Consider the following 14,429-nt stretch of genomic DNA (forward strand, 5'->3'; position numbering starts at 1 on the left):
ACCTATTACCTATGGAGTATGAGATACTCAGAGCCTACTTTACTCACTGACTTTGAAACTCCTCATCCAATCTGGGTCTATGCCGGTTATGCAATAGTGTATGTTATTTTTCCAATCCTGCAAACGACATTGTAACCCGCCCATAACCAGCCTGACGCAGATTGTTAGCAGTACTTCCTCTAACTTGTATATTTCATTTCAAACATTTCATTAATAAAATTTTTAATCTGTCTTTCTAAATGCTAGGTCTGAGCACATCACCCTCTGGATTCCGATCTGGCACCCATCTCAAATTCCCCAGACCTAAGATGAAGGACCATTATCCATTTAACACAATATAGAAATAGTAATTGAGACACCTGGAAGAGGCTATTGGCAGTTTTTATAGCCACTTGGGAGTAATACCACCAGGCACAAAAGCTCCTGAAGTTACAAGAAGCATGTTAGTATTAAAATAATGGCCAAATAAACAGAGAAAGTTTAAGAGCCCTGGCAAAGACACAGGAGCGATCCGACAGTGGCCCTCCAGAACTGTCAGGCATTGTACATAGCGCTGGCGCGAAAGGAGGGACCCAGTGCTCTCATTGGAAAACAATGTTGTCTGTTATACCGATAATACAATGAGGTAATAGTTGCGCTAGCCACTTAGAACAAATCGCATATCTTCCCCATGCAGAGCCAAGTTCTTATGGAAGTGGCTAAGTAACCTTTCTATTTCTCTGGCATAGGAAAACCGGTTGTTTCAGGGAGCCCTAACTACCTGTTGAATCTTAGTGATTTTGTATGCTTTCAGTTAATCTCCTGTTGTATGCCAGAACTGTGTCACCCAGGTGACTGCCCAAAACAGAGTGCTAATGTGATGATTTGAATAGCGTTGATGACAACAGTAGATAAGGAAATGGTTAATATGTGGAATCCAGTCCAATGTTGGTCATGGCGAAGCATGACCAAAAGGAGGGATTGTGAAAGAGATGAATTATATTGTGAAGAATAGAAAGGATTAAAGAAATGCTGTCATACCTTTAAGCAAAATTGTTGGAATGCTGCAATTCAGGTGTCAGGAATACAGACATAACATAGAACAATTGCACCGTTTAAGGGCAATTGGTGAAGTATTAGCCTTAGATCGATAAGAGTTAGTAAGGAAGTAGGATATGCATGCTGTGCCCCAGGTGAATTTTACTGTTTTGCTTTCTTTGTCCCTTTGTCTAATTCCCGCTCTTTTATCTGTATAAATAAGACTGTGTGGGTCTTGCATGGCCACTCACATTATCTGGGTGTTATTAGCAGAGTGCTGTGCTAATAAAACAGAGTGGTCTGACAAACTGTGAGTCCTGAGTCTAACTTTGACAGGAGGTTGCAGAATCTCCATCACTGGAGATATTTAAGAGTAGGTTAGATAATGTCTATCAGGGATGGTCAGGACAGTATTTGGTCCTGCCATGAGGGCAGGGGACTGGACTCAAGGACCTCTCGAGGTCCCTTCCAATCCTGGAATCAATCTATGAAACTTAAGTCAGCTAGTATGTTGCAGAGGTGTAGGATAAATATAAAATTAAAGAACTACATTTAGCTGAAGTTTGATTAAGGAAATATATATTTGTTGTAAAGAAAGACCCAGACTAGCAAGAAGAAGGAAGGCCTTGAAAATAATAAATAATAAGGCCAGAAGGAATGAAGTAGGGAAGATGTCTGATTCAAAGAATAACTAATAAGATAAGGGGAAGTTTCTAAAAAGAAAGCCTCTGACCAAAAGGGATGACTGCAGATGGTTTTAAATAAAACAAAAAGAATCTGTCTTAAAATGAGCCAACATGGCCCTTCCCCACCTCATACACCAGTGTTAAAGCCTGTGTAAACCTAGGTGCAATGGGGAAACTGTTGGACAGCTAGAGGGAAGGGAGGAAAAGCCTTGGGAAGAAAGGAGGTGCTAAATCTTATCTGGATTAAGACTGGAAATAAGGTGAACTGTCTCAAATTGGTTTTTAACTGAAGTCAGCAATTGGCAATGACATCACTTGTTAGTTAAAAGGGCATAAAAAGTAAACTCTTAAAGGATTCATTGCTAATACCTGCCTGACCATGTTGGAGCCAGCCAATACGGATCTAAACACCCCTGGGTGTAGCCCATTTGTAAGTATCTTGATCAAATACTTATACATTTTTGTTACTGTTTGGATATAGTAAATTGCTTATTAGTTAGGGTTTGTAGGCATGTTTAAAGCAATTATATAAGTATCATTTGGCCTTTGGATTTAATAAAGGAATTTATGATTAAATTCATGTTTGGTGGTTTCCCATATTAATAATTCCAACAAGGTATCATGGAAGGAGTGGGGCTTAAGTAGGGATTTAAATTAGAAGAGAGTAATAGCTTGGGGTGCTGGCCCAGGGAAGGTAGTCTATGTGTAGAAAAGTACAGAGATTGCTGCGCAAGAGACAGACAAATGGGGAAGAGAGGCCTTGAGAAGGGGACTTGGGTTGCCGCTAGTAGCAATATCACTTATTGGTTATACTGGGATAGAAGAGGACTCACGAGAATGAAGTTAATGGACTTTCTTTGATTCAAACATCAGAGTGGGTTCTTAGTTACCCATACCTCATCTGACCCAGGCAGCAAAACATTCACTGTAGTGGCCTCTTGTTCAATGACTGGATGCACCAGTAAAGCATTTCCTGGAAATAAAAGATACAAAAGAAAATTAGAAGATGCAGCATAGCCTGTGAATAGAGCATTGGACTGAGACTCAGGGAGACCTGGGCTCTATTCATGGCTCGGCTACTGGCCTAGTGAGTGACTTTGGGCAAGTCACTTCACCTCTCTGTGCCTCAGTTACCCCATCTGTAAAAAGGGGATGATACTGACCTCCTTTGTAAAGATAGAACTGTGAGATCTACTAATGCAAAGTGCTGTATAAGTTAATAATATCTCTCTCTTATATAACTGTTTTGCCTTTACCTAAAGATTCCATTGTGGGGCTTAATATTTAAGGTTGAAGACTACAGATTTATTGGATAAGATTTTCAAAAGCACCTAAGGGAATCAGATGTTCAAATCTCTTTGAAATGCAATGGGAGTTTGGCAAGTGCCTAATTCATTTAGGTGCTTTTGAAAGTAGTACTCAGTGTCTGTAAGAGTTATGACCATGCAATGTTAAACACCAGCATAGAATCCAAAACTATGGTGTGTTATCAATATGTTAACAATGGACTCCCACAAAAATGGTCCCTCTTCACAGGCGATAAAATCCAGGGTCCTATGGGTTAATGTGCTTGCACACAGGACTGGTGAGGGACTGGGAAATCTATTTATTAATATATTTTCATATTTAAAAAAAACCCACTTTCTTACAGCCAGAAGCAAGGAAGAAGGAAACCTCATTTGGCAAACAAACTCCTTTTCAATGCACTTCATTGGAAATGTTTACACTTTTTTCTGAAAAATATATTGAGTAGGTTGATCGCATAGTTCAGTGTAACGGACAAGGATATGTGGGAGAAAAGTTTCTGAAGTTCTAACACTTGGAACATTCAAAAAAGGTTAAAATTTTGCCCTTAAAGATGTATTTTTCTAGCTCAACCCTGGCAGAGATGATTTATTAGAGTCCACAGAGAAAGTGAATTCCATTAGAGGCACTGAAATCGCTCCAACCTTGCCATCAGCTCTGGATAATTAGTTTAGATGTTGTCACACCTGATGTAGGTTGTGGTTTTAGATGCTGGAACTAAGTTCCATCTCTGCCATATGGAAATGAGAGCCAAGATTTTCAAAAGCGACTAATGATGAGTGCCACAATTTTTTCACCTCAATGTGAGACATCTTTAAAGGAATCTGATTTTCAGAAGTGTTGTGCATTCACTCTCTGAAAATCAGGCCTCTTTAAAATATCTCACTTTCAAAAATCTTGGACAGGGTTTTCATACTTTTTGCTACTATAATATGCAGAAGTGCTTAACTTTGAAACTTAAACACCAGCTGATGTCTGGATTTAGGAAATGGTTTGCTTACCCAGCATGTATTCGTCTTCCACACCAAAAGTTTCTTGTTCCTTGGGGAACTCTACCCAGAGAGGCCTGTAGAAAGCAAGGTGGAGTCTTGTTAGTTTTTTCTTTTCCATTGGACACCTCTGTGACTCAGCTGGAGTCCACAGGCTCCCCACCATTTTCTATGTTCCCACTCTCCTACAAGGCCCATTTTGTGACTACCGCCATCCAACCAAGGAAGACTGGACACATTTCTCATCTGTCCCTTCAAATACCACTTCTTATACAATCATTATGTTTCCCAGCTGAACGAGAGTTAAGGCACTTCCCAGTGTATCTACTGCAAGCAAAAAGCTGGTCTAACCCAGCCTCCTCCGCAGGCTCTTGCAGGCCAGATCACAGCATTTGGGCTACTCAGTGTGTGCTCAGTCTAACTACTGTTTGTTTTTCTTTTTGCTCTGGTTTTGGCATGTGTCTCTGTTTTGCCCTTGGCAACCCTGGGAATCCCCCTCTTTCCTGATGAACTTATATAGCATGGATCTTTCTTCTAGCAGAGAGGAGATGGATATGACTTTCCTTCAGAGACCATCAGCATTGCTCCTACACTGGCTCATTTCTGGGGGACAGTCTCTTTTCTTCTCAGCAGCTGACTGTGCTAGTTTGACAGCAATCCTGGGTCTTGTTGGTCAGGGACTGAGAAACCTGACTCAGAAGATGAATTTCATAGTAATGTGGTATGCTAATCACGTGGTCACTGCACAGGCCTTCTTTTGCTTATTTATAATTCCAAATGTTACGATAACAATAGCTCTTTCTAGTTAGAAACAAGAACTGGAACAATTCTGTGCATTCTCTCACAAACAATGCGTGCCTGACCAGCTTACTAATAGGCATACTGTTTAATGCTGCAACACCACTGTTTGTTGGCAAAAAGAAGAGGAGTACTTGCAGATTTTACATTCTGCTTGCCTTCATAACCAGTGAAGAAAATACCACACTTCCTTTTTAGTTTCTGAATTTGCCACAATGCTAGCTATAACCATGGCAGTATTTACTATTGTATATAGTCAACATGGGCCTGATTTTTAGAAAGGCAGAAGCCTAGGGGATGGTTAGGTGCTGGACAGTATATACAAATTGGACATTTGTATATGCAAAGAGCCAGACAGACACCCCCTTTGGCTCTTGTAGTGCCTGAATGCACAAATCAGGTTCACAACTGAGTGCATCCCAGAGCTTCTGTTCTATTAAAAGTTAGGCCTTATCTTTAAATGCTTTTGCATTACAACCAGTGAAGAGAAATTTGAAAAAAGGACAGCAATTCTAGTGCCATTTGTAAGAGACAAAAATACAAGAGAGATTAGTAATATTTATCTTCTACTGCTGTGACTATTGCACGCAACTCCACGGAGACCTCTCATTATAGATTGGAAAGTAGCACAATGAAAGCTAGTTTACTAATTTAATGTTTGTATTACATTACTAGAGGGGGGTGGAGGGAAACACGGCGCAGTTGGAGCGGCAAAGTGTGTGGGTGAACAACACAAAAGCGGCATGGCTGGAGCAGCAAAGCGGGGGGGCGGGGGGAGAAACAACGGCACGGCCGGCAAAGCAGAGGAAAAAACAAAACAAAAAACCTTACAGGGAAGCCGGAGTCAGGGGACTCCCTGTGCTGCAGAGTACGCGCTCGGTCTAGTGCAGGGGAGGGGGAAGGGGAGGGAGCCGGGGGGAGAGAGAGAAGAGGCCAGCCAGTGCTTCAGCAGGGTGCTTGCCACGCGGCCCCGACTGCCGCGCCAACTGACGGGAAGGCTCCACTCTGCTATGGTCAGTGGGGAGGGAAGGACGAGGGTTGCCCCGCCAAGTTTGCTGCAGGGCACTCCTCCATGCTGCCGCCCCCTACAGGGTGGCTGGAGCAGCGAACAACAAAAAAAAAAAAAAAAAAAAAAAAAAAAAAAAAAAAAAAAAAAAAAAAAAAAGCGGCCCTGCCGCCTAGGTTTGCTCAGCTGGTGTCTGGAGCCGGCCCTGGTGGTAATGCTTTATTTAACTGACGTGCTCAATTGCTCTCTTTTAGAAAATGAATGTATATATTATTTGCTTTTAAAAATTCAAATTGAAAGTCACAAAAGTAAAGAAGAGTAATTTAATTTCCCCCTCTGAAACATCCATCTTGACACAATTATAAAATTTCCTGGCTCATAAGAGGAGCCTTTACATAAAGAGCAATACAAGTAGTTTTAATGTATTTCCTTATGATCTTACCTCATGACTGGCTCAGCAGTGGTGTGTGCCCGGTAGAACAGTGAATATAAGTAGGGCAGAAGGGTGTAGCGCTCTCTAATGGCTTCCCTGATGATCCGTGTATTCTCATCCCCAAATAGCCATGGTTCACGCCGTTTGCTTTCGATATTGGCATGACCTCTGAAGAATGGTTGGTATGCACCAGCCTGATACCAGCGAACAAGTAGCTCTGGTTCTGGGTCCCCAATAAACCCACCCACATCAGCTAAAATTTAAAGAGACATGTTAACTGGTTTATGAAAGTGTTCTGCAAAAACATGAATTTCTCTTATTACAGATCTATAAATACATTAATGTAATATGGTACCTCTTATCCTGCTGAAAAGCAGCTGCTTGGCCACACAAAGTGAAAAAAATTATCGGACTCTCACTTGATGATGAAACAGGTTGATAGCATTTAGAGACATAGTGAGTGGTTTTCCTTGTCACAGGAGAAAATTATACTGATGCTCATGGAAGACAACTCCAAGCTGTCAGTTCAAGGGACTCACACGCTAACAAAGATGCATATGCCAAAGGAAGGAGAGAAGAGTGCTACTGGGAGCTGTAAATGGACTAAATACAGGAAACTGTTTTGAAACAGATTGGAGTGTAGGAAAGAATTGGGTTGTTCTGGTAGTTGTGTGTTTAAATCTTGAGAGTCAAGCTCAGTAAGTCTGGTGGCCTGCATTTAGCGAAGAATCCAGCTAAACTCCTTACCTCCACAGAATGAAATTCCTGCAATGCTGATTGTGAGCAGCATTGGAATGGAGATTTTTAAGTAATTCCACTCTGCTACATTGTCTCCTGTCCATACTGCACCTGGAAATACCAGTAGCATGGTTTCAAGTTTACACACTGAATTCAGGCCCCTAGGTCAATTTATACTTGCAATTAGGGGGAAAGGAAAGAAGAAAGTGGCAAGCTAATAAATTTACTTCAAGTACTCTGCTGAATTTAAATCGGTATTCTATATTGTTTAACAGTGTGATTAAAACTGCAATTAATCACAACTTTTTTAATCTTGTGATTAATTGCAATTATTTTTTAATTGATTGACAGCCCTAGTACCAGGCCTAGCATGCATAAATAAATAAATAAAGCATTACAGAAAAACATGATTTCATGAAGCTTGTCCATGCTTACCATACTTCTGTGATCCGGCAAAGAAAGATCGCGTGAGGACAAATGGCCTCTTCTGTCCCCCAGAGCGTTTGATAAGTCCTTCTGCAGTTGCCATTTGCTGCAAAGCATAAGAATAACTGACAAGGAGATAACCTAATTACAAACAGTATATACCAGACTCCTGTTGTAGACAATTAAAGGCAGGAACAATATGAAATATATGTCTAGAAATAATAGTAATTATTATTAGTTAAGTACTCACAGTTTGTTGGAAGACACTAGAACAGGAAAAAATATAGAAATACTAACTGCACATGTAATAGCTTGATGTCCTTACACTGTTGCAGTAGAAAGATAGATATGTATGAGTGCTATCACTGTTACAGGTCTTACCATGGAGAAGCTGATTCCAAAATACTGGCACCTAGTACAACAGGGCCCCAATCTTGATAGGACCATCTGGGCACTACCACAGTACATATAATAAAAACCATAATCATCCAGGACAGATATCTCTGGCAGTAGATTTTTGTCTTTAGGTGCCCTACCTGGTAAAAGCCATAGAGATTGTGAACCTCCCGGTGCTCCCAGTTGCCATGGTGGACAGCATCTCTCTGCATGGTTAGTTCTGCCCCTTTGAAGACTGAAGGCTCATTCATATCATTCCATACAAACAGGATGTCAGTAGAGCCCTGTGATACAAAGAAGCCTTTAGGGTACATTTAAGTCATTAGGTTAATTCAATGTTACCCGAACTGCAATGGTGGGCAGTGCTAGTGTAGGGGATGCACAGGAAGAGAAGCAACAGAACAGTGGCACTGCAAATATGCTCCCATACCTCCAAGTAAAGCTGAGGGTGACTTATGGAAAGCTGTCTGTCTTCCCTCTCTTCTCTCCTGACAACCCCTAATTCATTTGGCCACAGGAGCAGCTTATGTATACAGGTTGCAGTCCAAAAGCTTATTTGAGCTTTTCAGCTCTCATAGCACTCAGCTGAAATGGTCCTGTGGGCCGAAGGCACATACATGTGCAACCAATAGATGCCTTAAGCTTCACAGCAAGCAGAATGTTGTTTTCTTGTGAGTGATGGTGGGAAGGAGGCAGAGGAGCATAAAAGTTCATAAGAGAATTTTAAAATGTTAAAAAGGTCAGAGAAAAACTGCAGAAAAGGATAGGAAAAAGAAACCGAGGAGGAAAAGTTGCTTTGGGACATGAAGTGAGGGGCCATAAGTACCTTGAGTTTACCTGCCCCTTGCAAAGTGGGGTTCCAACAAAAAATGACTGGGAGCTGGGTAGTGTTTCAGTGACATACACGTCTAATATTGAGTACAGCCTGGAAGGGGCTAGGAGTGATGTGACTATAGGCTATGAACAGCCAGTACCTCCACACTATTCTCCTTGCTTAAAGGACTCATTGTGGGGGAGGATGACTTGAGAGCAACTGGGAGCTCCTCAGAGGCAGCACTCTCATTTCCTATGTGGACTCCTGCTGAGAGAAGCTGGAAATGAGACAGCTGCATTAGATGACATGATGCCAAAATGCTTATTCCCTGTCCACACCAAAGTCTCCACTGTTGCTATCACGGGGGGAATTGCATCAGTGATGAATTAGGGACCTATTTTTCTTAGTGTTGACAAGGCCACGGTGAGGTTCCTGTTGCAGTTTATATGGTTACCACTATATTCCGGATATTTGCCTCTACAGTCTAATGACCGTCTACAAATACAAAGCCCCACTGCCTTACTTATCTAGTAGTTTATCTCCTCTGACTGTCTCTTCCCCATTTCCCAGTTTTTGATGTGCTCTGTAGGATCCAAAGAGAAGAAACACAAACCTTATATGATTTGAAGGCAAACTGATCTGCATACCATTCTCGGACTTCAGGATTGGTAAAATCCAGGTAAGAAGAGGAACCTGCAGGTGTGGACCATCAGATTTATCATTTTAACTTTTATAGCATCTATAGCCTTGGCATTCAAGGACTGTGACATGTTGATACAATGATCTCCACAATGGGTAGCACCGAGACTTCTGCCTTTGCTGTAACCTTAATATATAATCCAAAATGCCAAGAACAAAAACCTAAGCAAAGTGCAACCAAGTGCTAAACTAAAGTAGTACACCTTACATTGTGATCTGAAGACCACTATGCTTGGGTTGTGGTGGGCTAAGTTCCACACCATTTAAAGATAGTGACCAGCATTTTGAATGGCACTCAGAAGCACAGGACCGGCGCTAGTGTTTTTAGTGCCCTAGGCGCACGGTCATTTTGCCACCCCGCACCGGAGCCATGGGAGCAGCAGATTGTCCGCAGGAATGCCTGCAGCAGCTCCACTGGAGCCGCGGGACCAGGGGACCCTCCGCAGGCAAGACTGCTGCCCCCCACTGGCAAAATGCCGCCCCCCAATAATCCTGGCGCCTAGGCCGCCTAAATGGAAGCGCCGGCCCTGCAGAAGCGACCTGAAAGCCAGTGAAGGAATTGAAGCCTTGATGTTACAGGGAGTGTCACCTAGGAGGTGGGTAACTGTGTTCTGCAATGGCTGTACTAGGTTCATTACATAGTATAGAGCCACAGTGATTTAAATATTGTACACAGACAGCTGATTTGCTGTCAGTTTATGCCCCTGCTGGAACCCCATTGAGCCTTATATATGTCCTTGTTTACAGAGATATCTACTCTCCATGCACCAGTAATGCAGTATTCACCAACAGCATAGTGGAGGTTTGGAAATGCAGGCACTCCCAAGTATAGTCAGGAATGAAACAAAATGCATCTATATACTTATTTCAGAGCCGCACCCATGTCACAACTCCCTGTTATTTGTTGCAAGGTTGTCCAGCTTGAAGCTAGAATTTTCAGACTGGCAACTTCTATAAAAATTATGTTTTCTGGAATTAGGTGGATATTTTAAAATATAAAATTGGGGCTTGTCAATCTTAATGGTGTCCAAATCCTATTAACTCTTATCTCACTTACCCTTTTTCCTTCTCAGAATTTTCCCCTCCATTTGATCTAACTCTTTTCCAATATTGCTGTTCTCACCTTTGCTGAAAAGGATCTTTATGGTACTGTTTCAGCGCCATGGCCACTGTCTCTCCCCGCATGGCCTCACAAACTTCAAGTGGAAAGGATTCCTCTAGTCACACACTATACAGTGAGGAATATAAGACCCACTCCATGAAGTTTGAAGTGTTTTCAAAGGGGTGTTTCAGGCCCCACTAGGGAGAAAGTGTAAAAGAAACCTTTGTTCACTGTTACAACATTGAACAGTGAAGTGTGGTCTTGGGTTTTATGTTATCACTGGCTTACTCCCATTGTAACAAATCACCATTAAAAATCCAAGAAGGAACAACAATCTCCTCTCATTAAAATGAACACAGTTCAGTGATTTCAACTATGATCAATTTCTCCTGTTTCAAGAATCTTTCAGCTTGTTGTTATACCAACCAATGACTTCAGCAGGAACCTTGAAGACCTTTTACTATTTCTTTTAACAATCCAGTTTGCACCAGTCTATTTGACTCAACCTTTGCTTACTTTTATAAACAATTTCATGTGACAGGCTGAGTAGGGGTTATGCAACATTGGACAATTTAGAGTACTGGTCTTTGCACAAGTTCAGTAACCTTACAGTGCCATGCACCTAGATTATATGGAGACAGAGGCATTCTCTTTCTAAGTTGCCGGTGGGTGCTTAACCCCCGCTCTGCCCCAGGCCCTTTCCCCACTCCACCTTTCCCCAAGCCTCCCCCCGCCTCTCCCCTGCCTTGCCCCATTCTGCCCCCTCCTTTCAGAGTTCCTCCCCCTTGCTCCTCCCCCTTTTCCCCAGTGCCTTCTGCACGCTGCTGAACAGCTCACCCATGGCAGGTGGGAGGCACTGGGAGGGAGGGGGAGAAGCTGATCGGCAGGGCCGCTGGTGGGCAGAAGGTGATGGAGCTGATTGAGGGAGAGCTGCCAGTGGGTGCTGAGCACTAACTATTTTTGGAGCACCTACAGAGTCAGTGCCCATGTATGCAGAGATAATACTAATTACCTCTAACTAATGGTAGAGGAATTAGAGCTGGGAAGACTAGGAGATGCATTAGAACTATCAAAAGACTTGGAATCATGAATATCCAAGAATTACACACTTTTTTCCCTTTGAGATGTTAGTTCTATCCACGCTACTATCCACTTTTGACTCATGTTATTCTACTACACATTACAAAATAAACAAATTCTAATGTATAGACTATAAGCAGTGGGTTTTCTTACCTGGCCAACAGATGCCCTCAAAGTCTTGGCCTTTCCTATTCTTCACAAAATACCCCTTCTTTTTGGCCTGAGAGTATAGGGCATACATGGGATCAACCTTAATGTGAGGATCTATAATGACCACAAGCTGCCAGCATAAGAGATGAGAAGAATCCATTAGCATCAGTTGTTCAGTATATTACAGAAAGAGCTCAGTCCTGATTCAGGTTAAGGCAGGGGTAGTCACATTTTTGAAAAAGGAGTTACTGGCCCTTGTGCATACTTACTATACATATGTAAACTAGCTGATTTCACAAGATAAGTGGCAGTCCATGCTTGTCTACCTGAAATAAGAGTCAGTACTATACCATATGCTTCAGAAGAAAGTAACCTCTCCTAAAACCAATATAATACAACATTACACAATTGATGAGGTGGGAAAATAAATTTCTCCCTGACTGTTGTGACTAGTTTCTTCCCTAAACCACAGCATTTAATTACTGTGATAAAGTCAGGCTGGACCACTGCAATCGGAGTGATGGAAGGCAGGGGTATTACCCTAGAATGAAAAAGGCCCTATTGTCTACAAACAGAAAAGAGGTTCTCTCAGGTCAACTGAGGACACGTGGGACCTATCTGGGACATTTAAAGCCCCCCATCTCCTGGTGGGAGAGAAGGAGGAGAGACAAGCTGCTGCAGGATTAATGGCAGCAGGGAAAAAGGCTTCTCCAGGGTGAGAGGGTGCTCTTCTCCCTCCAGGGGAAACCACCAAACTGACTGCCTGTTTAGGAGAAGGATGGACACCATGGTGGCCAATACAAAGGCAACACCATCCCCTTCAAGAGGGGATAGGAAAAGGTATTCCCCCTATATTCTTTGTTGTGAATTTGTTTCTTTTGTATGGTAGAGGAGTACTCCTTGGGCCTGGCTTGAAAATGTTGATAAATAAACTCAGAATGTGAAGCCCAACGCTACCCAGAGCGGGGCTGATTTACTTCAGGCCCCACCATCATCTGAGGGAGAAGCACTAAGCTTGGTGAGATGGAAAAAGTGCCCTGCCACATTACACATTGTGACAGCATATGCTATTATGGTCACCACTTATTATGATAATCTTGTACAAAGTATGCCTTGGGAGGTATCACTGGGAAAAGTTATAGTCTGCTGAATATTATTGCCCTGTTAAAATGTATGTATCAACACTGTATATGGAATTATGAGATTTTGCTATATGTTTGCTACTGAAACATGTTGTGAGTCTGGGGAATGCCCACAGTCTAGCTCTTTAGAAATAACAAAAGAACTATAAACAAAGGACTGGCTTGTCACCCCAGAGATACCTGCATGCATACAGAAGGTACAAGCAAGTATTTGCAATTCATATGGAAATCTGAGTGCACAGCACAAACGCAATGGAGTTGCCTGACCTCATGACACAGCAAGAACTTTTCCAGTAAAAAGGGTCAAGATACATGTGAAACGGACAGACTGGTCAAGTTGGGTATGATCCATAACTTAACAAGAGACCATAGAGGACTCCTGCCTCCCCATACTTGGGAGGAGGGGGAAGACGCAATCTAAAGGGGAGGACATGTGACCTAAGTTCCCTCCAAGGTGTGTGCCTATGTGGCCACGCAGGAGGCCACCAAGAGTCATACACTTAACTCCCCCAGTCTTGGAGCTGCTGCAATGGGGAGAGGGCTGGGGGGAATCCTCTCTCCCCGCCACAGCCCCAGGGCATCCTGCACCTCAAAGCCCTCATCCCTGGCCTCAACCCAGAGTCTGCACCCCCAGCCAGAGCCCTCAGCCCCTGCACTCCAACCCACTGCCCCAATCCTGAGCCCCCTCCCACATGCCAAACCCCTCGGCCCCACCTTCACCACACATCATCTTCATATTGGTGCACATAGCTAATTTTTTCCCATTCACGTGGAATGAATTTTGAGGGAACATTGCATATGACTGTCTCACATGTCTCCTCTGCCCAGTGATTCCCCTACCCTCCACCCAGCCTGGGGCCACCATGCTCTCCCTCACCCACATTACCTGCAGCAGTGGGGCAGGGCAGGAGCAGAGAGGGGCTCTGTCCTTCTCTCCCTGTGTCTCCCATCTCCATGTTCAGCAGCAGTCTCTGGCAGCTGGGCAGGGGGCAAGATGGAGCTGCCTGAGAGAGCCTGGCTGGGAGGCAGCAGCAGCCCCCTTCCTGCTCAGGTTTGGCTGCTGGGGACAGGGGCTGAGCATGCCAGGGTAGGGAGGGGGACCGGCTCGCTTGGCCCCTGTCCCCAGCAACAAGACCTGGGATGGGGGAAGCCCACAGCCAGTCCAGCTGCTGGAGTCAGAGGCCAAGCAATCTGGAGTCCTTTTCCCCCCCGGCATGTTTTTGGCTCGCTCAGCCTCTGTTCCTGGCAGCCAAGCTGTCATGGTATAACTCCCCACTCTGAACCTTAGCGTCCAAAAGATGGGGTACCAGCACGAATTCCTCTAAGTTTAAACACCAGCTTAGAACCTGTAGTGCTGCCACCAACCAGGAATTCCAGTGCCGGTACACTCTGGTCCCCCAAAAACCTTGCCCGGGGAACCCCAAGACCCAGATCCTCTGGATTTTAACACAAGGAAAGTAAACCCTTTCCCCCACCCTTGCCTCTCCCAGGCTTCCCCTCCCTGGGTTACCCTGGAAGATTACTATGATTCAAATTCACCTTCCCCCCTCCTTCTCTCTCCCCCTTCCAGACTCTCCCTGAGAGAGAAAGTAATCTTAACACAGAGAGAAATTAACCTCTCTCTCCCCCTTCCCTCCTTTCTCCCCAC

The 14,429-nt window shown here is 43.6% G+C and overlaps 1 protein-coding gene across 3 annotated transcripts in view; it reads right to left on the bottom strand.

The window, feature by feature from the left end:
* Window positions 1–14,429, bottom strand: part of GANC (glucosidase alpha, neutral C) — a 50,704-nt gene that overhangs the window by 8,408 nt on the left and 27,867 nt on the right. For all 3 annotated transcript variants that reach the window (XM_075065450.1, XM_075065448.1, XM_075065449.1), the window contains exons 12-19: window positions 11,643–11,769; window positions 9,222–9,301; window positions 7,935–8,078; window positions 7,408–7,504; window positions 6,982–7,083; window positions 6,244–6,487; window positions 4,010–4,074; window positions 2,600–2,676 (exon numbers count right to left, since the gene is read on the bottom strand). In XM_075065450.1, coding sequence (XP_074921551.1) covers window positions 2,600–2,676; window positions 4,010–4,074; window positions 6,244–6,487; window positions 6,982–7,083; window positions 7,408–7,504; window positions 7,935–8,078; window positions 9,222–9,301; window positions 11,643–11,769 — 936 coding nt within the window. The remainder of the gene's footprint in view (window positions 1–2,599; window positions 2,677–4,009; window positions 4,075–6,243; window positions 6,488–6,981; window positions 7,084–7,407; window positions 7,505–7,934; window positions 8,079–9,221; window positions 9,302–11,642; window positions 11,770–14,429) is intronic.

This window comes from Chelonoidis abingdonii, chromosome 4, assembly GCF_003597395.2.
Source record: "Chelonoidis abingdonii isolate Lonesome George chromosome 4, CheloAbing_2.0, whole genome shotgun sequence".
NCBI classification, from domain to species: domain Eukaryota; kingdom Metazoa; phylum Chordata; order Testudines; family Testudinidae; genus Chelonoidis; species Chelonoidis abingdonii.